This window comes from Oncorhynchus mykiss, chromosome 25, assembly GCF_013265735.2.
Source record: "Oncorhynchus mykiss isolate Arlee chromosome 25, USDA_OmykA_1.1, whole genome shotgun sequence".
Classification (NCBI taxonomy): Eukaryota; Metazoa; Chordata; class Actinopteri; order Salmoniformes; family Salmonidae; genus Oncorhynchus; species Oncorhynchus mykiss.
This window is the reverse complement of record NC_048589.1, coordinates 6015886-6039541: the sequence shown is the minus strand read 5'-3', so window position 1 is coordinate 6039541 and position 23656 is coordinate 6015886. Positions and strand designations below refer to the sequence as shown.

The 23656-nt window shown below is 42.6% G+C and overlaps 1 protein-coding gene across 2 annotated transcripts; it reads right to left on the bottom strand.

The window, feature by feature from the left end:
• Nucleotides 1-935: 935 nt before the first annotated feature.
• grhl3 (grainyhead-like transcription factor 3) lies at nucleotides 936-16899 on the bottom strand. Of its 2 annotated transcripts, none has more exons than XM_036962967.1 (15): nucleotides 16730-16899; nucleotides 13251-13362; nucleotides 13079-13143; nucleotides 11972-12248; nucleotides 11685-11773; nucleotides 11291-11441; nucleotides 10527-10638; nucleotides 10118-10212; nucleotides 8358-8516; nucleotides 8099-8180; nucleotides 7439-7569; nucleotides 6148-6274; nucleotides 5867-5952; nucleotides 5665-5729; nucleotides 936-2302 (listed from the first exon to the last, which is right to left on the bottom strand). In XM_036962967.1, exons 1-15 carry the CDS (start codon nucleotides 16744-16746, stop codon nucleotides 2185-2187), a joined length of 1686 nt encoding a protein of 561 aa, XP_036818862.1. In that variant the 5' UTR covers nucleotides 16747-16899; the 3' UTR covers nucleotides 936-2184. The 2 variants fall into 2 exon arrangements, with proteins under 2 accessions (XP_036818862.1, XP_036818863.1); XM_036962968.1 differs by having other exon boundaries at nucleotides 11685-11770.
• Nucleotides 16900-23656: the final 6757 nt, after the last annotated feature.

Sequence of the window (23656 nt, the reverse complement as noted above, 5' to 3'; positions counted from 1 at the left end):
TTGTGATGGCTGATATAAAATAAGCAGACAGGACTAGACACACACGTGTACATGTATTAAGCAACAAGCTCTCACAGTCTCACTGCAGAATAAGATGTTTCTCCAAACATCAAATTTCAGAGTATTTGACACTCTGGTTTGACTCCTTCAGAGTCCTCCTGCTCAGTATCATTCCATTTCTCAAAACATCAAATTTTGAAGTTGCTCCAAATGTCAAATTTGTAAGGTTAAGGGATAACGTTTGGGATAGGTCTAAAACAAAAAAAACATGGAGTGAACACTGAACCTTCTGATCCAGAGTCATGGGATTAACGGCAAAACCCAAGCCTACTTTATGGCAACAGAGCTCACTGTTGCCCCTAGTAGCCGGTTTTAAAGGCATTCCCAATGTCCTGAGGACATGGATAGACGTCCAATTTTGAAGTCACTTTTGAGCAATCTGTCTGGTATTAACCCAGCTAGCACATTTGGTTCCTTGGAAGTTGTGGGGAAGTATGTTTTTGTGATACATTTCCTGACCGGCAAAATTGAACGTTTTTTAAAGTGAAAATTCTGCCTGTTCTGGGAACGTTCATTTTCTGGTTGCAGGGAGGTTCTGAGAACAGAAATTATTGGTTATTTGAAGGTAATTAAATAACGTTCTGAGAACATGTTTCAATAAGACTTAACACTGCTAACTGACATTTCCACCGAAGAAACATATGGTTCCGAGAATGTTGTGGGAAGGTTGTATTCAAAATAAACATAGGACAACCACGTTCTCACCAACCTGGAAGAAACATATAGTTCTCAGAACGTTACGTGCTAGCTGGAAAGGGCCTGTGCTATAGGCCTGCACTGGTCTAGAGTATTCTTATCATGTCATCATTCAGTAAGATTTGAGTTGAAGTGAATTCATTCTAAGTCATCTTCAAACTTTAGCATACTAAAACCACTAAAAGACAACATCTTTTATTTCGTATATTTTTTATATTCTTTCAAAACAAAAAAAACTAAGAAGAGTATCAATACAAAAGGATCGCCATGCTAAAATCATAATATACATTACAGGGATATAGATAGAGAATTGAAATGTTGCAAAAACATACAAGTAAACTCAACTGAAAGATTTTGACAGGGGTTGATCAGATATCAAGTGGTTCAGGCACAGGTCCTTAGGGGAAAAATGTGATGGTTACAATACAACCTAGAAATGTGTATAGTCCTCTATGAAAGAAGGCCACTCAGGTTTTTGTGAAGGCAATACTCGCCGAAGTGGGAAATGTGTGACTTTGGTTCTAAAAAAAGTCCCTGGTTGGAGAATTCTGGGGTGTGAAACTAACAGGCTACATTATACTATTTGTAGCACTATAATAGCAAACATTATGGTCAGAGAAATACACAGATGTAGGATCTTAATTGATCACCCTATTGCAGGAGCACTTTCCTGCAATGCAGGACATTTTAAACTCGTAGTGTATGAGGTTTAAAAAGGGTTTTTAAAGTTTGCTTCCACTTGATTTTCCCTTATGCAAAATGTATCAACCCCTACAAAAATGTCAATTTATTATAATCCACATAATACTTCACATTCCCTATTGCTGCAGGATTATTTTCCTGCTGTAGCAAACTGGCACAAATTAAGATCCCACATCTGTAATATAGTGAAAAACATATAATCCAACACAATGGCATCATTCCCATTACTTGAGATCCCTTGGAAGAAATTATAAGTACATGAAAAGCAGCAAGAAGGGCAGTCTTTTGGAAAAGTTGACAACATACATGGACGGTATGTCTCCTGAAATGGAAATACATAGCTTTGGATGTTTGTGGAAAATGGGTTATACTATCACTCATATGACATATTAATTTCTATTTACATAAAATATTTACAGCATAATTCATCAGAATCGCTCTGTTATAAAATATATACTACAGTAAAAAGTCATAAGGGGTTTAAATTGTATTTACAAAGGCAGTGACTGGCATTGGTATAAAGCTCTTGGTCTGAAGTTGGTTCGATGGTTGAACTAATGGTGGGTGTAGATTGTCTTCTTTGGCCTCATTGGTCTTTGCCATCTTGGGCTAGCCAATAGAGTCTCTCACAGAGTAGTGCTTAAAAAGTTGAAATCGGCAGGCAGTTTGATTGGCCACACTTTGCAATGGGGTGGGCCGAACATCAAAAATGTCCGCCCCCTCTCTTCATAACTCCATGAGAGTGACCTGGAACTGACCGCACATGATTTCAGAGATCTCTATGAGGAATGCTGAGTGGTTGCTGTAGTGTTCAATGATGTTGTCATCCATGTTGACGAAAATCCTGAAAAATAAACAGACAAATAACAGATTAATGTCTTTGTAGGGGGGAACATGCTATGTAAATTACCAGTTTTCTGCTGTCTGGCTGATACATTTTGTAGGCACGAAACAAAAGAGTGAGAAGCCTACAATTCCCTCAACACTGCAGACAATTTATCAGGCCAGACTCCTTTTCCCATAGGGCAACCCGTCTTTACGGTAAGTAAAGCTCTGTTGATAATCAAGCGAACTGCCTGCACACGCTACCCGGAGGGAAGGGACTGATAGAACACTATAAGCGGAATGAGACATAACCTGTTGGGTTCTCCATTCAAACCCCCAGGGCAAACTCAACTTCAGTCAAAGTTATTAAAGCCTTTCAGGCAGTGTGACAGAATAACCACAAAACATTCTAGGTGACAGTGATCTACTCCATCAAGTCAGCTTCAACAGATCACTGCCTCGGAACATGTTAGTTACACATCTTCATTGGTATGAATGCTTGTGTGAAGACACCTACAACAGGCCTACTTTACTACTAGTAGTAGATCTGAAGCTTAGGGAAATGTCACCTAATCAGTAAACATAAAGACCTTCGATGTACACTATGAAATTAGAATAGTACAGAATTTTTCCCCAAAGACTATGGTGACGTCCAAATACGCATACATATACTTGCATTCTAAATAGAAGGCATTTTAGTCATGCGAAAATAGTATGTTTTATAGTATGCGAAATGTCTAAAATCGAGTATGGTTTAAAGGTGCAATATGCACAAACAGTTCTGCCATTTTCTGGTTGCTAAAATTCAAATAGTTAATGTGACAAAACAAGCAAGTGTAGAGAATCGTTGTGCCGTCTAAAGTGCTGTGAAATTTTTTTTTTCAACAACCAAAAATATTGTATTTTCAGCTTTTTGAAGCTGGTGTACAACACCAAATATAAAAGAAGGGGAACCATAGAAATAGTGCACATAGAACAGATCTACCACTTCTTAGACTTGCTTTCAATGAGAATGACAGATCAATATACCTCACATTTCTATGTGAATTTGATCAGTTTGCCCAAAAAGTGACATATTGCAGATTTAAATGCCAGGATGCTATACTCATTACTGCTTTTCATCTAGTAGAACTTGCTGCACACTATTAAGGAAGAGAATTGTCTTTCCAGACTTGCATGTGTTTGATAAAGACCTTCGATAACGAAATAAGCGGACGCGCTGTGACCAAATGAACGAATGGCGGGAATCAACGCAATTGCACACTAGATGACAGGTTCTCAGGATGGGTGAGCCTAGTATGTTGATATTTGTTGATAACTGCATTCGTTTTTACTAAACAGTACATTCTAAATAGTATGTAGTAGAATTAGTACATAGTAGGACATTTTAGTAAGTATTTGGCAAGATCGATTTCGGACACAGCCTTTGGCGCAAGCATTGAAAACAAAATGGCCACCATTATTTAATTTCATGGTTGACATGCTGCCAATAGGGAGACCAGCTCTTTTTCAAAGGCTAGTCCTATTTAATGTCAACCACCTGGCCTCCACATTGTTGCTCAATAAGGTGCCACCCTCTTTTCACTCTGAAGTAAATAGACCAGAACACTTCTTGGTGTAGCTATGGGATGGTTAGATCAGATTAGAGGAACATAAATACTGTAAAGTAAAAGAATAGGGTGACTCATCCAGCCTAGTTTTAAAATCTTTCCATCCTGTGTTTTTTGGAAGAGCTGCAATTATCACATTCCAGGAGACAGAGCTAGCTAGCTCACCTAGCCGGTCTGTCAACTTTAGTTGCCTTCCTTACTGAGGAAAGACCAAAATTCAAGCAAGATTCAACTTAGATTCAACCTACCAAGATATGTAACTTTCAAAATACAGAAATCATCCCGTATCATGCATTTTGCAGCATTATACAGGGATGATTTCAGTATTTTGAAAGTTATATGCTGCATGACCAAAAGTATGCTCGTCGAACATCTCATTCCAAAATTATAGGCATTAATATGGAGTTGGTTCCCCTTTGCTGCTATAACAGCCTCCATTCTTCTGGGAAGGCTGTCCACTAGATGTTGGAACATTGCTGCGGGGACTTGCTTCCATTCAACCACAAGAGCATCAGTGAGGTCAGATTGGTGGGCTATTAGGTCTGGCTCGGAGTCGGTGTTCCAATTCATCCCAAAGGTGTTTGATGGGGTTTGAGGTCAGGGTTCTGTGCAGGCCAGTCAAGTTCTTCCACACCAGTCTCGACAAACCATTTCTCTATGGACCTCACTTTGTCATGCTGAAACAGGAAAGCGATTTCCTCAAACTGTTGCCAAAGTTGAAAGCACAAAATCATCTAGAATGTCATTGTATGCTGTAGCATTAAGATTTCCTTTCACTGGAACTAAGCCCAAACAATGAAAAACAGCCCCAGATCATTATTCCTCCTCCACCAATCTTTACAGTTGGCACTATGCAGTCGGGCAGGTAGCGTTCTCCTGGCATCCACCAACCCCAGATTCGTCCATCAGACTGCCAGATGGTGAAGCGTGATTTATCCCTCTAGAGAACAGTGTTTCCACTGCTCCAGAGTCTAATGGTGGCAAGCTTTACACCAAGCCAACGCGTGGCATTACGCATGGTGATCTTAGGCTGCTCGGCCATGGAAACCCATTTCATGAAGCTCCCGAAGAACAGTTCTTGTGCCGATGTCGCTTCCAGAGGCAGTTGGGAACTCGGTACTGAGGTGTTGCAACCGAGGACAGGCAATTTTTACGTTCTTCAGCACTCGGCAGTCCCGTACTGTGAGCTTGTGCGGCCTACCAATTCGCGGCTGAAACGTTGTTGCTCTTAGACGTTTACACTTCCCAATAACAGCACTTACAGTTGACCGAGGAAGCTCTAGCAGGGCAGAAATTTGATTAACTGACTTGTTGGAAATGTGGCATCCTATGACGGTGCCACATTGAAAGTTACTGAGCTCTTCAGTAAGGCCATTTTACTGCCAATATTTGTCTATGGAGATTGCATGGCTGTGTGCTCGATTTTATACACCTGTCAGCAACAGGTGTGGCTGAAAAAGCCAAATCCACTAATTTGAAGGGGCGTCCACATACTTTTGTATATATAGTGCATCTTGAAAACATGATTGCTGGCAAGTAAAACTTTTTGGAACTATGTCAACAATAGACTAATTCTTTTTGGGTGGAGTTTTCCTTTAATCAAATCCGAAAAATGTCCCTTCAACTTACTGTATCTTGCTATTGTTACATGCTAATACTATTGGTAATTATGTAGCATAGCTAATGCTAACACTTATTCCTCCTGATGTAACCCCCCCCCCCAAAAGAAGACACAGATCAATGCAGGGCCTTGGTTTAAAAAGTAACTTACCCTCTTTTGCATTTCTTGTAGATGTTCCCAATGGTGTCCTGTTGCATGGCGTACTTTTCAGAAATCTGAGAAAGGAACAAACGAAAGATGAGTGTCACGGTCAACTCCCACGGTATCTTCTCCTGGTTGCTGGATGAGATGCTTGGAGGATGACAACAAGGTTGGGTAAGGAAGGAACAAGTATCATGAGTGTACTACCTACCGCTTGTCTTAGGCCTTTCAGGGTTGGGCTGCTGAGCATGAGAGCATCGAACACTTCCTCTGACTCGGTTCTCACGTACAGGAGCACTGCAAAAGCAAGGTAACAGAATACTTCAGGTTGTGTGTGCCAGACAAGGACCACAGCAGGGCTTTGTTTTGCATATTGACCACTTATTAATTGCCTCATACTATATGTATTCTCTGTACAACAGGTTTGGGTTTGAGCCAATTCCATTTCAATACAGGAAGTACATTATTTTCAATTCAGAAATTCTTCTTTACCTCGCTGCTGCTCCTCGCATCTGGCCTGCTTGCTTGGTGGTGGGCTACCATTGCTTTGTTCCAGTCGATTAGGGTAAAGTCTCTTCAGTGAGCTCTTTTCAACCTCCTCCAGTGTTGTGGGGGGTGCCTACACGGAGAAATAGGAGATATGTAAAACTATTAGGTACAACTCCTCCGTAGAATATTATTGCTTCATTTCCCATCCCCAGTCATTGCATGGTTGTAACAGTCATGAGCATGAATGTTATTGTCACGAATCTGTCGATACGCACATGAATGGTGATGCAGATGCAGACAGATAAAAGGTTCCAGACAAGACGTTTGTCTGACGTTCAGAGATGTTTGTCTCACAACCAGTCAGCTAGTCACATTGTATATTATATAGAACAGAACATTTCCAGACTCTTTTACGAGTCATGATGATGTCGCTCCCCTCTAAAGAAGCTGACCTTTTCCTAAGAAAGTTATCGAAGACATTTTCTTTGAGCAATGGAATGATTTACGATACTCAACTCTTGTAACCCCCCCCCCCCCCCCCCCCCCACCTCCAAAATACAAGGTACCCCCTCCACCTTTAGCCTGAATTAGGTCACATCTCTACCTTGCTTTCCTCTCTTAAAGCTGTGAAGATGTATATAATCTACGTACTGTCTAATAAGTGTGTGTTCATTAACACTAGGGAAATAATACTGGAAAGGGCTGGAAAGGGACTGGCATGCAGACCTTACTAGACATACTGAGCACATACACACTCTCCTTCCCCACTCTCTAAAGCCCAGACTGTGGGAACTAAAGGCCTGTCAGGACAGCAGCCCTTACCACCTCCACTGGCTTGTGTCAACAACACTGAAAAGGGGGACTTGTGTGTGTGTGTGTGTGTGTGTGCCAGGTGTGTGTGTGTGTCTTTGTCTAAGCCCCCGCAGGTTAATCCGTGGGTCAGTCACACTTGAGTCGAGTTTCGAGTCGAGGAAACTGAACGACCCACCAATTAGATCGTCTGATCTCGGCGTCTGTCTCTCCTCACTCTCCCATCCCAACCCACTTTTCCCACAACATTTTTTTTCCCACACTATCCCTCCCCCCCCCCCCCCCCCCCCCCCCTCTGTGCACCGTCAGCCTGGAGCTACAGTCCAGGGATAGCAGGGAACATGACTCAACTCACTCTTGTGGTGGTGAACTCCAAGATCCCTCAATCCCAGAAAATGAGAGAGAGAGAGAGAGAGAGAGAGAGAGAGAGAGAAAAGAGAAGAGAGGAAAATAAAGGGGGAGTGGATGGGGGGAGGGAACCTACCAGGCTGCAGCGCTGCATGTTGGAGAGGTGCATCTCTGGGATGAAGAGGACAGGGTTGGTGACGTGGTCCTCCAGGGTCTTGAAGAAGGTGCTGCCACTTCCCATTGAGCTGGACACTACTGACTTGTTGGCTGAGGAGGGAGAGGAGAACACTGGTTTAGAATTGGCGTTACAGACTGGCCTAAGGTATAAAGGACTGGTTTACCGGGTGCTCTTTAGTCTATGAGTAAGGTTTACCTGAGTGTCGGAAACTGGCTCTATGACATTGTAATGCACCACTAGTTATTCTCTTTAAGAAAGAGTCGGATGCTATTCATACAAATGGGGCTGAAACCTAAAATTCTAAATTTTGTTAGAAACCCATGAGGTGTTAAATTACAATCACAGACTTAAAATACAGGATGTATTTCTTGCTTGGGTTGGTGTCTTGCTCCACTGCTGATCTAGTCAGAGTACATTTTCAATCACGCAATGGAGTTGAATTGGACTTGGGAAGGCCAAGCTTCACGATAAAAACAAACTGATGAAAGATACCCAAACTGTAATTAAATTCCTTATTTGCATGTTCTGACACACAACATGATGTATCGGTGGATTATTTTGTTGGTGGATGTCGTAGGCTGTCATTATATTAGTAATAAGAGCCTGAGGTAGACTTACTGTTGTTGCTTGAGTCAATGACTGTCTTGACCCTCCTCTTGCTCCTTTTCCTCTCTTCATCCCTCATCTTCCTCTCTGCACCCTGAGGAAAAAGACAGACGGTCAAAGCTCCACTCTGACACTTTTACTCCTCATTTAACAAATGAGTCAGCCGTACAACAGGTGCATTTCTTTAAAAACAAACAACAACAAAAAACAAAAACTATTTTTATGTCATGGATGAGCATAGCTAGCACAGTGGATAGAGATCTTCACTGACCTTATCGCAGAAGATTTTGACCTGGCAGGCTGCTCTGTGGATGAGGCGGTTGGTGCCGCTGCTGAAGTCATATGTGTCGATCTGGAGGTTGAGAGGAAGCCCCTTCACTCCCTTCTGAGAGGAGAAGTCTGTGCTCAGAGAGTTAATGCCAATGTACACCTGGAGGAGAGAGAAGAAGAGGGTTACACAGGATATCAGACAACAGTTGAATTGGAACTTTCTAGAACAGTTATGCTGGCCAGTAGCACTTTCCTGTCGTCAAATGACCTAGTGGCCTCATGGGTGAAATGTTATTCATAATGAATTAACATTATTTTTTAAAAGCCGCAGAAAATACGGTGTATCGATGTCAAACGGTTTTGCTATATTTCAGTCTTCTCTGATGTGTGTAAAGTGTAATATTGGGATGCAAACTCAACATTGAATACATTTCAACATTATATCTGACATGGTACAGTTGTCTTCTTTTTTGTAGGCCCATAACCATGTGTGAGAGGTGTATATTTTGTTTCACTGTAGATTTGTTTAAGACTACCAAGAAACACTCTGTGTGACCCTGATTTAGCCTACTGCAGTAAAAGGTTAAAGGTCCTTGCACAGCAATTGGAACCTTAAAAATCGGTTAAATTTAACCTTCATTTAACTAAGCAAGTCAATTAAGAACAAATTCTTATTTACAGTAACGGCCTACCAAAAGGCAAAAAGCCATCTGTGGGGACGGGGGCTGGGATTAAAAATAAAATAAATAAAATATAGGACAAAACACACATCACGACAAGAGACAACATAGCAAGGCAGCGACACATGACAACACAGCATGGTAGCAACACAACATGGTAGCAGCACAAAACATGGTACAAACATTATTGGGCACGAAACAACAGCACAAAGGGCAAGAAGTTAGAGACAACAATATGTCACACAAAGCAGCCACAACTGTCAGTAAGAGTGTCCATGATTGAGTCTTTGAATTAAGAGATTAAGATAAAACTGTCCAGTTTGAGTGTTTGTTGCAGCTCATTCCAGTCGCTAGCTGCAGTGAAGGAGCGACCCAGGGATGTGTGTGCTTTGGGGACCTTTAACAGAATGTGACTGGCAGAATGGGTGTTGTATGTGGAGGATGAGGGCTGCAGTAGATATCTTGACACAATTCACATTTGTTTTACAAAACAAACACTAGAAGTCTATGGACACATGGTGTAATGACACCTTTTTGGATTGTAAACCCCCTCCAATGTGGACAAATGTACAGAGGTACAGTATAGCAGAAAAGTCTAGAATGTTTCCACACTGGTTGGGTCTTGGTAAGGTTTTAGGATATGAGAGGCATTGATTTGAACATACTATTGTGAGGGGCCAGGAGTGGAAAGGGATGGTTGTGACAACAAGTGCCTTCCGTGTTTATTAAAATTAAAAGGAGTTTTTCTCTCTCATTCCTTCCAACCCGTCCTTTCCCTTCTCTTTCTCATTCTCATTCTCTCTCCCTCACCTGCAGTGAGTTTTATTGCCCAACCCTTATGCCCTGGGGGGCAGTGAGCAGTAAGCGCTCTCGACGTGACGCTCTTCACTTGCACCGGGGCAGCCGCATGCCAGGGATTCCTCCCCTCCCAACCCTCAGCGCTCCTTCATCGCCCCATTTCAGCTCAATGGGTAGCGTGGCTAGGTACATAATAGGGGTGCGCCAAGCGTTACGACATCATCTGTGTGAGTGTCAGTGTGCGTGTTTTCCACTGTTGCTCCAGTTTCCTCGCTGCTTTTACCTTAGCTTCCTCATTGGGGTTCCAGATGAAGGACAAAGCGTTGAAGGCCACCTCTTCCACGTGGCTGATGCCACTGAATACCTCTTTGTAGTCAGCTAGAAGATAAATAGAAAGATATTGATTTAGTTCAGAGAAATTTCTGGAACCATTGGAATTGTTATTGTCTTTCATTGAAGTGGTTATCTGCTCAGAATAGATACAGGCTTACAAAAAGCAACAACAAAAACAACAACTGATAAAAAAAATAATAATCTTCCAGTCAGTGGCATTTGTTGTTGTAGATGTTGACCTATGGCATTTATCCATGACATTCTTCAGAGAAGACAACGGGGAAAGCCTTGTAACTGTCTGTTTCTATGCTATACATGTGTTTGTGTGTAGACAGACGGTCAAAGATGCGGTGCCATACCGATGTCAATGACTCTCTGCTTAACGGTCGGCTGCCGTGCGTGCCAGTGATTCCAGCACCTCAGCTGAATCTCTGCGCTCTTGTCGTTCTCAAACACCGCCATGACCACCGTCTGGAGAAAGAGAGCCACAAACAAAAGAGAGAGAGAAAGAAGAGAAAATAGGGAAAGAGAGAAAGAGAGAGAGCGAGAGCCATCAGACAAGGTACATTTTGTATAGGTTATACGTCTTTGTTGGTGCGTCGTCGACTTTGAGAAAGGCACAACTGGGCACGTTTCATTCAGACATCAGGCCCTGTTATCATAATTCTAAATCCTCAATTCTCTCCTGGTATTGTCACCAACTATTAGCAGGGCTTGTGTGTGCTCTCTTTTTACTTGACAAAAGAGAGGGTTGTCACCCAGGCCGTTGGCACCACACCTCTCCCCCTGTTCTCCTTCTGACTTAGTCACAAAGAACTCAGGGCCTGACTAACTGGCTGACATGCATTGGGTTTGGCCCCGCCAGACGAAATATGCAATGGCCTGAGTACTGTGCCTGGCGGAACTCCAAACCCGAAATCACCCATCACAGAAAGAGAGAAAAAGGTTTCCCACCCCAATTCACCATGACTTGCTTCAGACAGTCAACAATGTTGAACCTAGATATATATATTTTTTTCTCAGGAGATTCCTAAGGAACATACTTTCACTGGGGTTGTGTCAGACAGAACATCCTATGGATAGAGGAAATGTTCCTGGGTGATGTCATCAAAGCTCGACTCACCTTGACTTTGTTGGGGATCAGACTGGCTGAGCTGTCCACCCCCTGAAGGGAGATGGGGTAGAACTGGCCCTTGTTGAGGTAAACCATGGGCAGCTCGGACGACTTGTGCTGGATGGCTTGAGGGGCTCCCAGAATGAACTGGAAAGTGTTCCTGGAGACAGAAAAGAACAGAGAAGAATGTTAGTGCACAGCATTATGCTTTGCTATTGGAATTTTACCCCCCCCCCATTGCTTTATAATTTACACAAAGCTCAATTATATTCATTATCTTTAGCCTAATAAGTATTAGCGATACTGGGCGTACAATAGTTCAGTGTTCAAGCGGACGTGATGACTTTGAAGTCATCACACAGGTGTCATAATTTGATCTGATTCTCGGGGGGCAAATAGCTACCTGTATCTCTCTGGAGGGGATTTGCTGTAAGAGTCAGAGTAAACTGGGCTGTGCTGCTCGGCAAAGGGATCGCTGTAGGGTAGAGTCTGCTTCAGGGCGACACAAGACAAAATGTGAGAAGAGGGAATATGAAAAGGACAAAAAGAAAGAGAGAGATGGAGGGAGGGTAACTAGAAGTGAAGGGGAAGATGAGACATTGCCAGAGATGAAAATGTACAAAGGTCAACACCAGTTGTGATTTAGACAAAAAAACAAGATGGCTACTCTTCTTGGTGCTGTAAGCTTACCTCAGTGGTGGCCTCAGGGAAGGCTGTCTCTGTGGGCCACTTCTGGGAGAGCAAGGAGTCGAAGATGTTGTTGATGACCTGCTTGTCGTAGGTGTCGGCACTGGGGGTGAGAGGGAGAGGGTTTTGGAGAACAGAGGGGGGACAGAGGGGTGACAGCTTGCTGTTCAGCTCCAGCGCCTCCTGGGGGTGGTTGGAGGAAATGTTCTCGGACAGCAGCTTCATAATGTTGGCTGGCGTCTCCAGGGAGACCAGCTCGGGGGAGGAGCCAATCATAGTCCTGGATTGGGGGGGGGGGGGGGGGGGGGGAGGAGTTTAGATACAGGACCAACCCAATTCGCCACCCCTTCGAATTAACACTCAATGAAATCAATGGGGTTGTTTGACAAATAGTACTCTCGCGCGAAACACTGATTGTCAAAGGTACTTCCTTCCTTCAAATAAACTCCAGCTCTTTTATACAGTAGCAGATACAGCAGCACACATGCACACAATTACAGACTGTAAAACTAGGCGTCAAAGTCAATAAAACATTAATAAAGCCAGTTTAGTTCTCAGAGCCCACTAAGCACACAATGCTACTGAAAGTGAACTAAACAGAGCTGGGCAGGAACTGTTTACGGCCTAATCCTGGAATGTTTTCTCTCTTTCTATAAATTTATCTGTGGGACTGACGGGTGTGTTTGACGGTGGCCATTTTTCAACCCAGACAAAAGAGAGGGTGAGAGTGCGGCAGAGCTGGGGCTGCTTCTCCTCCTTTGTGAGTCAGAGTGTTGTTCGGGGGAGGGAGGAGAATGATGAGAAGGAGGTGTACCACGGCCCATAATCCCTTGGGGCTCTGTTTGACATGGGGATTAGCCACCAGCTCACCCAACTCTAACCTCACCAAAGCCCTGCCCTGCCTCTACCGCTTGACTCCATGTCAATGGGCTTGACTTCATGACATGGGAACTCCTAATACCACCCGGCAACCACTTAAAATCCCTTTACCCCCTTATCTGTGCCATAAGCACACCCCTTTAGTGCCTCTCTCCCTAGATTGACAGGTGGCTCTCTCAATCAAGTCCATACTCTTGGTAGTGTTAATAATTGCTCAGAAGTCAATCTTACCTCTCTGATGGCTTGTACATACTACTGCCTCGGCTGCATGCAACCATCTTCTGCTCTTTGGGTGTCTGTGAAAGTGAAACAACAACCGTGAGTACTGATACAGCACAATATCTATACACAGGACTCAAAGTTGAACTTAAACAGGTGGTATAACACACAGACGCACAGTTACCTTGCACTGGTCATATGCGAGTAGGCTGTCTGTGTAGGCCCAGGAGTCCATGATGTAGTTATTGTAGCGCTGGTAGTTGAAGCTCTCGTTCTGAAGGACCAGTCCCAGAGTCCTGCAGCAAACAGGGCCAGGAGAAACAACACATGAATAAACTTACATTATAGTTTTATTACAAGTCAAAATGGTAGGCTTCCCATTCAGAATGTGGCATTACAGTGAAGGATTTAGTCATTAAATTCCTCTTCTTTTTTTAAATAATACAATAATATATTAGAAAGGCAACAATGAGCATGTTTTGGCTATAGAAGTGCCTCTTTACCGGTGTATTAGAAATGCAAGGGCTTTATGGTGTGATCATCTGCATGCTATTGACAACCTTAAGCACTGCACATACCTGCCTCTGGAGGGTTTCGATTGCAAAACCACAGATCTTAATCATATTTGGTTGCAAGTGTCAGAGAAGTTCAACATGCCAGGGGCCAAGAGCTCATGTACACACAAACATGCCTTGCATGACCTCAAAATGATCACGTTACCTCAGAACTGTATGGTGTTTGTTTTTTTAGGAAAGAAAGAAACAACTTTTTTTGATTTGAGCCTTTCCCTTCCTAGGAACATATAACGATTTCTAAAGTAAACATTTCCGGACCGGAGTGCTCACCTGGGAGTCCCTGGGTTTCAATATTGCCAAAAGGCCAGAAACAAAACAAGGGATTTGGGGGAAGGATGAGTTACTCCTCAGACCAGGATAAACAGAGAGAAAAGCAGGATTTGTTTTGGGAATTCCCTGGCTACTGGGAATGGGAATAAGCCTTCTCCTGTAAGTGGCCCTGAAATGGCCAGCATGCAAACGGTGCAGATTTACCTATGGGCTACCACATCATGTGCTAACAACAGAGGAAGACTCCAGGCATTGACAGCCGACTATGTTTGATTAGGAGAGAGGGAGAATGGCAAGAAAAATACCTACGCTGTTACGATTCCAACCCAAACTCTTAATGACTGTCACAATAAGGTATATTAGCATCAAATAAGACTGTGTGATCACCTATACGTCGTATATAATTCCATACAACTGTTTTACTAAAATGCTTCACCTCAAAAAACTTCTACCCACCACTGTTCTAAAATACACCTGTCTCTCCCTGTACGCTCACTCACCTCAGTACACTATGACACCACAATATCTCATTAGCTACTCTCCTTTCCCTAAATAATGCCCAATACAGATGTTACAATAGAGAATCCCGGTCTAGAGTTTCCCTACTACACTGTTATGTAATTCAACTCATTACACATTGTCATTAACCAGCCCCTCCAACACATTCGGGGGATACCCGTTTCTCTCTCCCCCATTGTGTGTTGTACCCCCCTGGGTTAGTGTCAACACGGCTTATGGACAGGCCAGTTTAAATCATGAGCCGGCTTAAATTCACAACATAGCGGGGAGAGAGAGAATGTCAAATATAAAATGGAGAAACCTGACACACACTTTTCTAAAAACACACCTTTCACATGGGGGTCTCATTACACAATGTAAAGAGAGAAAGAGAAGGGGGGCCCCCGAGTGCCTGATTTCTCACCCTCTCTCTGGAAGTCTAAGTGGCTCAAACTACTGTACAACAGAAGATGAATGAACAAGTCAACGCTTGCATAATTTTCTATTCTGGCCCTCGGCAGAAAAGTTTAGATGAAAATTATAAGAGGAGGGGAGAATGTTGCAGAATCAACAGCAGTTTCAGCCAAAGGCCTTACATCTGTCATTCTAACCAACCAACACACTTGACTATACGACTGGTTGCATTTCACCTTGGAAGTTAAACCACAAGACACAAGTCAGATTGGGGCCAGATGAAAAACTAACTCCACTACATCCCCCCTCTCTTGTCGACTATCTGAAATGAAAACGTGGATGGTTTTTCAAATTAAACGACGACAAAAAAAAGAGGTCATGCTCATGGGCCCCCAACTCCCTCATCAGGAAACGGGGTCAACATGCGAATCAATGGCTGCACCATCCACTCCACAACCTCAGTGTTTTATTCAACCCCACATCCGGGAACATCCCCAACATCAGACTTCTTCCAACTCAATAACTGAATCTCACGACTCAGACCCTCTCTCACTGACCCCATTGTTGAAACCTTCATTCACGCTTTTTTACATTTTTTATCACACTTGGATTCCTGCCACGCCATTCTCTACAGGCTCCACGCCGAAACACGGGACAGACTTCAACATATCAAAATTCCGCTGCACGGGTCCTCACACGAAACCAAACCTTGGGACCACATCGCCCAAATTGCTCATGCTCACCTACAAAGCACTTAATGGACTGGCGCCCACATACCTTACTGACCTCCTGCACCCCTACACTACCACCTCTTCACTGCGCTCCTCTGACACTGGCCTCGTCACCATCCCTCGCGCCAGTCTCCGCTCCATGGGAGACTGGGCTTTTAGCAGTGCAACTCTGGAAGTCCCTCCTTCTCCATGTCAGAACCTCGCAATCCATACATAAATTCAAGTCCACACTAAAAGACACAGCTCTTCACACCTGCTAACCGGAATTCTCTGTCGTCTTGTCTTTAAATCCTCTATCTAGTTCACTTTCTGTCCTCATGTTTAGTGTTCTCCCTGGTTAGTCTGTCATCATGTTTAGTGTTCTCCATGGTTAGTCTGTCATCATGTTTCGTGTTCTCCCTGGTTAGTCTGTCCTCATGTTTAGTGTTCTCCCTAGTTAGTCTGTCCTCATGTTTAGTGTTCTCCCTGGTTAGTCTGTCATCATGTTTAGTGTTCTCCATGGTTAGTCTGTCATCATGTTTAGTGTTCTCCATGGTTAGTCTGTCATCATGTTTAGTGTTCTCCATGGTTAGTCTGTCATCATGTTTAGTGTTCTCCATGGTTAGTCTGTCATCATGTTTAGTGTTCTCCATGGTTAGTCTGTCATCATGTTTAGTGTTCTCCATGGTTAGTCTGTCATCATGTTTAGTGTTCTCCCTGGTTAGTCTGTCATCATGTTTAGTGTTCTCCCTGGTTAGTCTGTCATCATGTTTAGTGTTCTCCCTGGTTTGTCTGTCATCATGTTTAGTGTTCTCCCTGGTTAGTCTGCCATCCTGTTTAGTGTTCTCCCTGGTTAGTCTGTCATCCTGTTTAGTGTTCTCCCTGGTTAGTCTGTCATCCTGTTTAGTGTTCTCCCTGGTTAGTCTGCCATCCTGTTTAGTGTTCTCCCTGGTTAGTCTGTCATCATGTTTAGTGTTCTTTTATATACTTACTTATTTTAACGTGTGATTTTAACTATTTTTATCCTGCTGGTTTTCTTGTGTATATAAAGTAACTTTGGGTTTTGTTAAAAGCGTTTAAATAAAATGATTTATTACGAGTCCAAACACATTTCGCTTAAATAACACATTCTAGCATGAAACACCAACTCCAACCCCATGAAACATAGCATGTCACAGAAAAAATTGTCAACTTACTCAATCTCTTTGGTCATGACTCCTTTCCAAGACAGTAGATCTCGGGCTTCTTCAGGTAAAGTCTCCTCTAGTGTGTATGTGTTTGTGTGTTCTTGTGAAAGGCTGTCAGCCAGTCTTAGCAGAGAGAAGCAGACTTGTCCCGCTGAGTGAGCTTGTTTGATTCCTGTCCACATTGGCTCCCAACATTTATTTCATGCCGACAGGGAGCTTTCCTCACTCACTCCTGATTGGCCGAGGGCTCTGGAGACAGGTGCCTGATAGGACAGGTGTAGATGGGTTAACTGTTTCAGTGCTGGTGAGAAACCAGGTGTGAGTGGTGGGTACTTATCAGGACAATGCTGGGCAGCGTTTCACGCATCTCATTGAGATTTAAAGAAAATAGTGAGATTGGCTTCTCCAAGGTGTGAAATGCTTCTTATTTAGAGTGATAAACCAAAGAGTTTTTGCAGGAACTAGGCTTTAAAATGGTAATGTTAATTCAGTATCATTACTTTCTCTCTCTAAGTCTACGGTGTTGTGAAATTTCAACTGGTGGTTTTGGTGCCCTTGTGTTTGTAATTATCATTGGCAAAACTATTTGATGGGAGTAGTTGGGGGTAGTGGTTCAATACTTATTATTTGGGGAGGATTTGTAATTTGCATATTGAATTATCCACAAGAGGAACATGAGAAACATTAGAATATGTTCCCTATAAAGAAACTCCTTTTCATGTGCTTAGTCTGCAATAGTTTACAAAAAACATTTGCTGATTTACATTTTTTAGAATTAGGTTAGGATTTTTTCTGGTTTGAATTTTACATTGAGAGTTCAAAACTCTCAAAAGCATTACATCTTTACATATTTCACATATAACAGGAAATATCACAAACATAGAGTACCAGTCAAACGTTTCTACAGTGTAGAATAATAGTGACGACATAAAAAACTATGAAATAACACATATGGAATCATGTAGTAACCCAAAAAATTGTGGCTACATTGAAGAATCTAAAATCAAAAATGTATTTTGATTTGTTTAACACTTATTTGATTAATACATGTTTCCATGTGTGTTATTTCATAGTTGTGATGTCTTCTCTATTATTCTACAATGTAGAAAACAGTAAAAAAAAAAGAAAGAAAAAACCCTTGAATGTGTACGTGTCCAAACTTTTGACTGGTACTGTATGTTATTGTATTATGAATGTAGTTTATTTCTTTAGGCTTATTACCATGTGATTACAGAGGAAACTAAATGACAGATGAATAGGAAAGGGGGGTCAGCCCATCCAGCACAGACCACAATATACAAATTACATGATACCTTACTTTCTTCACAATTATTTCACAATGAATTATGAATTGAGTTACCAACAGAAATCTGTGTTCCTATAAGGATCTTCTTAGATTGCTACAATGATAAGGCTCCTCCAGGCAAACGTGCACTGGCCTCATCCACCCACACATTTTCCGTTCCTTTCTGAAGAACCAAAAACAACAACACATGGGCATCTCAGATTAGAGATTTAGGATCAGTTGTGCCTTTTAGATCATAATAAATATGATTAATGGATGGATGTGTCACGGTCTTCCTCCTCTTCATCTGAAGAGGAGAGGCGAGAAGGATCAGAGGACCAAAATGCGACGTGGTATGTGTTCATAGTGAATTTTAATAAAGAAAACACTGAACACTGCAACACTATACAAAAACAATAAACCAATGACGACCGTGACGCTACAAATGAGACCTGTGCTGAACACAAGATACTAACATAGACAATCACCCACAAACAAACAGTGCAACCCAGGCTACCTAAGTATGATTCTCAATCAGAGACAACTAATGACACCTGCCTCTGATTGAGAACCATACTAGGCCGAAACATAGAAATCCCCAAATCATAGAATATCAAACATAGACTGCCCACCCAACTCACGCCCTGACCATACTAAATAAATACAAAACAAAGGAAATAAAGGTCAGAACGTGACAGGATGGATGGAATTAAAATGGAATTGATCCGGACTCTGGCATAAACATGCCTTTCTGACCATCTGTGCACTGAAGATAAATTCATATGTAATGCATGCATCAGTAAGGATGTATACTGTGTGTGTGTGTGTGTGTGTGTGTGTGTGTGTGTGTGTGTGTGTGTGTGTGTGTGTGTGTGTGTGTGTGTGTGTGTGTGTGTGTGTGTGTGTGTGTGTGTGTGTGTGTGTGTGTGTGTGTGTGTGTGTGTGTGTGTGTGTGTGTGTGTGTGTGCGTGTGTGTGTGTGTGTGTGTGCGTGTGTACGTGTGTCTGTGTGTGTTTTCTGTTCCTGGGACCTCAGGGCATCTGGCGTGGAGACACATACGGGTGTGTGCTCTGAGACTTGCGCCTCCCCCCCACCCCCCACACACACAAACCCTCTCACACACAGAGACACACACCCTCACACACACCGAGGCCTGAGGGCAACTTGGATGTAAATCAGAGAAAAAGAGAAAGAGAGAAAATGCACTGAGTGACACACCTCTGGGTTAAATACGGAAGACACATTTCGGTTGAATGCATTCAGATCTGCAACTGACTAGGTATCTACTTTCCCTATATTAATGTAATCCTCAGGAAGTGTTATTAGTTGAACTCAGTGAGGTCACACTTTTTAATCACTCTCATTGTTTGTATTAGATTAGATTTCAGCCAAGTTTGGTTTTGATCACTTGAGCTACAGCCCAATGAGTTACAAACAATATCATGATTATATCATGGTCATAGCAACAGGCAAATAAAATACAGTAACCGACTGTGTAATGACGTCGAAGCACTGACTACGAAGTACGATTTTAGAAGTGACTTATGTGAGGTTTCTGTACTAATTTAAATTCTCGCTGTATTAGTGGAGGCTCCTCAGAGGAGGAAGGAGAGGACCATCTACCTCTGTGAATTTCAGCAAAAGAAAAAATTATGAAACATTTAAAAAAGTTATCCTTTTAAGATAAAAAGTTCAGCTAACAAGGGCAACTAACAAGGAACTTGCATATGTAATTGCGTTTTACCATGCTTTACATGCTGAGCATATGGACATTTCTACTGTCTTCTTTTGGGACGCCGAAATCAATTCGGAATGATTTCATTGCATCATCCATTAAAAGTGCGATTAAAGCGAGAGGTTGACGCAGCGCGTGGGCTTTCCACTTTCCTCTGGTATTTATTTAGCAAAGGTGACAGCGCATAATCACTCCAGACGGACACAAGCAAAAAACTAATCTCATAAATGTTGCAGCAGCTGAGGCTACACTTAAACAATAGAGATCTGACATGCTGTATTGGCTGAAAACAAGACAATTGTTCAGTCTGATCAATTATAGGCTACTAATAAGAGCAGATGCATACAGCCTATGCACCCTGTCCATCTGGTCAGAGTAAACAAATTGGTAATCCTATGTATTTATAGTCCATTTATTTGTCAGGAGAAAATGTGAATGTGATACATTTAGGTTTACGTTTAAACTTGGGCTGCCTAGGCTACCTATACCTTTTCAATCCAAAATGATTACCTGGACTGAATCAACATAATAGTGATAATAGTGAGTTTGTGTTATTGTATGGGCCAGCATGATGCAAACATGCATAAAGCAAGCTCAGCCCTGTGAGTTAAATTGTCTAACCGTTGTTGTCTCTCTGTCTGGGTAGAGGAAACCCCCTCTTAGTCTAGTCTAAATATAATTTATATGAACAAGTATAAGGATGCTGCAGTTTGACAAGGTTTTCATCCTCCCCAGGGCCAGTAGTTTTTCCCAGGAGTTTTTTTAAACCATGTGACCTGATTTAGAAAAACTGGTCCTATCATCGCATATATAAAACCTTTTAACAACAAATTAATCAATGTAATACCCTATAGGGTCCAGAGTTTTCCTGGTTAGGTTACCAGATAAAGAAAATGGGGGGGGGGGAAATTGCCCTACCACTCTGGGACCAATGGTGCCACCAGTCTGCTCACAGTTGTCAGTTATTGTCAGGTATGTGGATGATCATGGCTTTATTCAGGAACGATTCTCGGGCTACTTTGATCTGTCAAGTGGGTGAGCTGTGCAGTCTGTGTTTGACGTTGTGAAATCTGAGATGTCTGAGTTTAACCTCATGGAGAAACTTGTTGCCCAAACCTATTAGGGTACTGATTTGATTTGCTTTAATGGAATGTATCTGCTATTTGTATTGAAAGCTAAGTCTCCTCCTGTTTCCTGAATAAGAGGTGATGACTACTTCACTCCACTCCCATTGTCAACTCTCTCCTGACATGAACTGAAGCCATGTCTCATGTACCTGCTCATCCACTGGCACATTGAATGTGAGTAGACCTGTCATTTTTCTCTCATTACTGTATGTAGTCAATCACATACACAAACACAAACACAAACACAATCACCTCAACTCATGCCTCATACCCTCATTCAATCACTGCTGTGATCCCTTCCCAACACTGTGTAAGAAGCCCTCTCATTCCCATTCCCCATAATATTGTACTGCTAATGTCTTTATTCAATTATTTAGGTTCAGATAATTAGTCTTTGGCGATTTTTGAAACACGCTTTGTCGTCTAGGTGGTCCGCACCTATAACCGTAGATCTCCCATCCTCCTCAATTTTCCAAGTCACCAGTCTCCACTGCACAGTAGGATCATTAAATGCATCTTCTACAGTGCCTTGCGAAAGTATTTGGCCCCCTTGAACTTTGCGACCTTTTGCCACATTTCAGGCTTCAAACATAAAGATGTAAAATGTATTTTTTTGTGAAGAATCAACAACAAGTGGAACACAATCATGAAGTGGAAGGACATTTATTGGATATTTCAAACTTTTTTAACAAATCAAAAACTGAAAAATTGGGCGTGCTAAATTATTCAGCCGCCTTAAGTTAATACTTTGTAGCGCCACCTTTTGCTGCGATTACAGCTGTAAGTCGCTTGGGGTATGTCTCTATCAGTTTTGCACATCGAGAGACTGAAATTTTTTCCCATTCCTCCTTGCAAAACAGCTCGAGCTCAGTGAGGTTGGATGGAGAGCATTTGTGAACAGCAGTTTTCAGTTCTTTCCACAGATTCTCGATTGGATTCAGGTCTGGACTTTGACTTGGCCATTCTAACACCTGGATATGTTTATTTTTGAACCATTCCATTGTAGATTTTGCTTTATGTTTTGGATCATTGTCTTGTTGGAAGACAAATCTCCGTCCCAGTCTCAGGTCTTTTGCAGACTCCGTCAAGTTCTTCCAGAATGGTCCTGTATTTGGCTCCATCCATCTTCCCATAAATTTTAACCATCTTCCCTGTCCCTGCTGAAGAAAAGCAGGCCCAAACCATGATGCTGCCACCACCATGTTTGACAGTGGGGATGGTGTGTTCAGCTGTGTTGCTTTTACGCCAAACATAATGTTTTGCATTGTTGCCAAAAAGTTCAATTTTGGTTTCATCTGACCAGAGCACCTTCTTCCACATGTTTGGTGTGTCTCCCAGGTGGCTTGTGGCAAACTTTAAACAACACTTTTTATGGATATCTTTAAGAAATGGCTTTCTTCCTGCCACTCTTCCATAAAGGCCAGATTTGTGCAATATACAACTGATTGTTGTCCTATGGACAGAGTCTCCCACCTCAGCTGTAGATCTCTGCAGTTCATCCAGAGTGATCATGGGCCTCTTGGCTGCATCTCTGATCAGTCTTCTCCTTGTATGAGCTGAAAGTTTAGAGGGACGGCCAGGTCTTGGTAGATTTGCAGTGGTCTGATACTCCTTCCATTTCAATATTATCGCTTGCACAGTGCTCCTTGGGATGTTTAAAGCTTGGGAAATCTCTTTGTATCCAAATCCGGCTTTAAACTTCTTCACAACAGTATCTTGGACCTGCCTGGTGTGTTCCTTGTTCTTCATGATGCTCTCTGCGCTTTTAACGGACCTCTGAGACTATCACAGTGCAGGTGCATTTATACGGAGACTTGATTACACACAGGTGGATTGGATTTATCATCATTAGTCATTTAGGTCAACATTGGATCATTCAGAGATCCTCACTGAACTTCTGGAGAGAGTTTGCTGCACTGAAAGTAAACGGGCTGAATAATTTTGCACGCCCAATTTTTCAGTTTTTGATTTGTTAAAAAAGTTTGAAATATCCAATAAATGTCGTTCCACTTCATGATTGTGTCCCACTTGTTGTTGATTCTTCACAAAAAAATACAGTTTTATATCTTTATGTTTGAAGCCTGAAATGTGGCAAAAGGTTGCAAAGTTCAAGGGGGCCGAATACTTTCGCAAGGCACTGTATTTGTTTGCAGACACTGATTTGAATTAGATACTGTAGCATCTTTAAATGACAGGGCTCTCTATATAGCAGAATATTTGCTAGTGGCATACTGTGTAAATATGCCTTGACATAGATTGTTCATGGAGAATTCTCCACAGATCTGTGTGCAATTATTCAGCCAACTAGTGATCTGGTTCAATCACTTTGCCTACTTCTGAATTGATGTTTCTACAGGGCCTGTTATTGAGCTAGACATTATTGTACGGTGTGTCTATCTTTCACTAAGCCGTTTTCCTTAATTATGGGATGTTGGGTCTCCCAAGTGGCGCAGTGGTCTAAAGATCCTGCAACTAGAGATCCTGGTTCGAGTCCAGGCTCTGTCGCAGCCGGCCACGACCGGGAGACTCATGGGGCGGTGCACAATTGGCCCAGAATCGTCTGGCTTAGGGGAGGGTTTGGCCGGCAGTGATGTTTTTGTCCAATCGCGCACTAGTGACTCCTGTGGCGGGCCGGGCACAATGCACGCTGACACAGTCGCCAGATGTACGGTGTTTCCTCCGACACATTGGTGCGGCTGGCTTCCGGGTTAAGCAGGCATTGTCAAGAAGCCGTGCGGCTTGGCTGGGTTGTGTTTCGGGGGACACACGGCTCTTGACCTTTGCCTCTC

Excerpts from the sequence above, each read along its gene's own strand:
- grhl3 (XM_036962967.1), bottom strand. Across the intron at positions 10,213-10,526 it reads GCAGAGAGTCATTGACATCG|CTGACTACAAAGAGGTATTC; the intron begins GTATGGCACCGC and ends TTTATCTTCTAG. Across the intron at positions 7,570-8,098 it reads CATTGACTCAAGCAACAACA|CCAACAAGTCAGTAGTGTCC; the intron begins GTAAGTCTACCT and ends CTCCCTCCTCAG.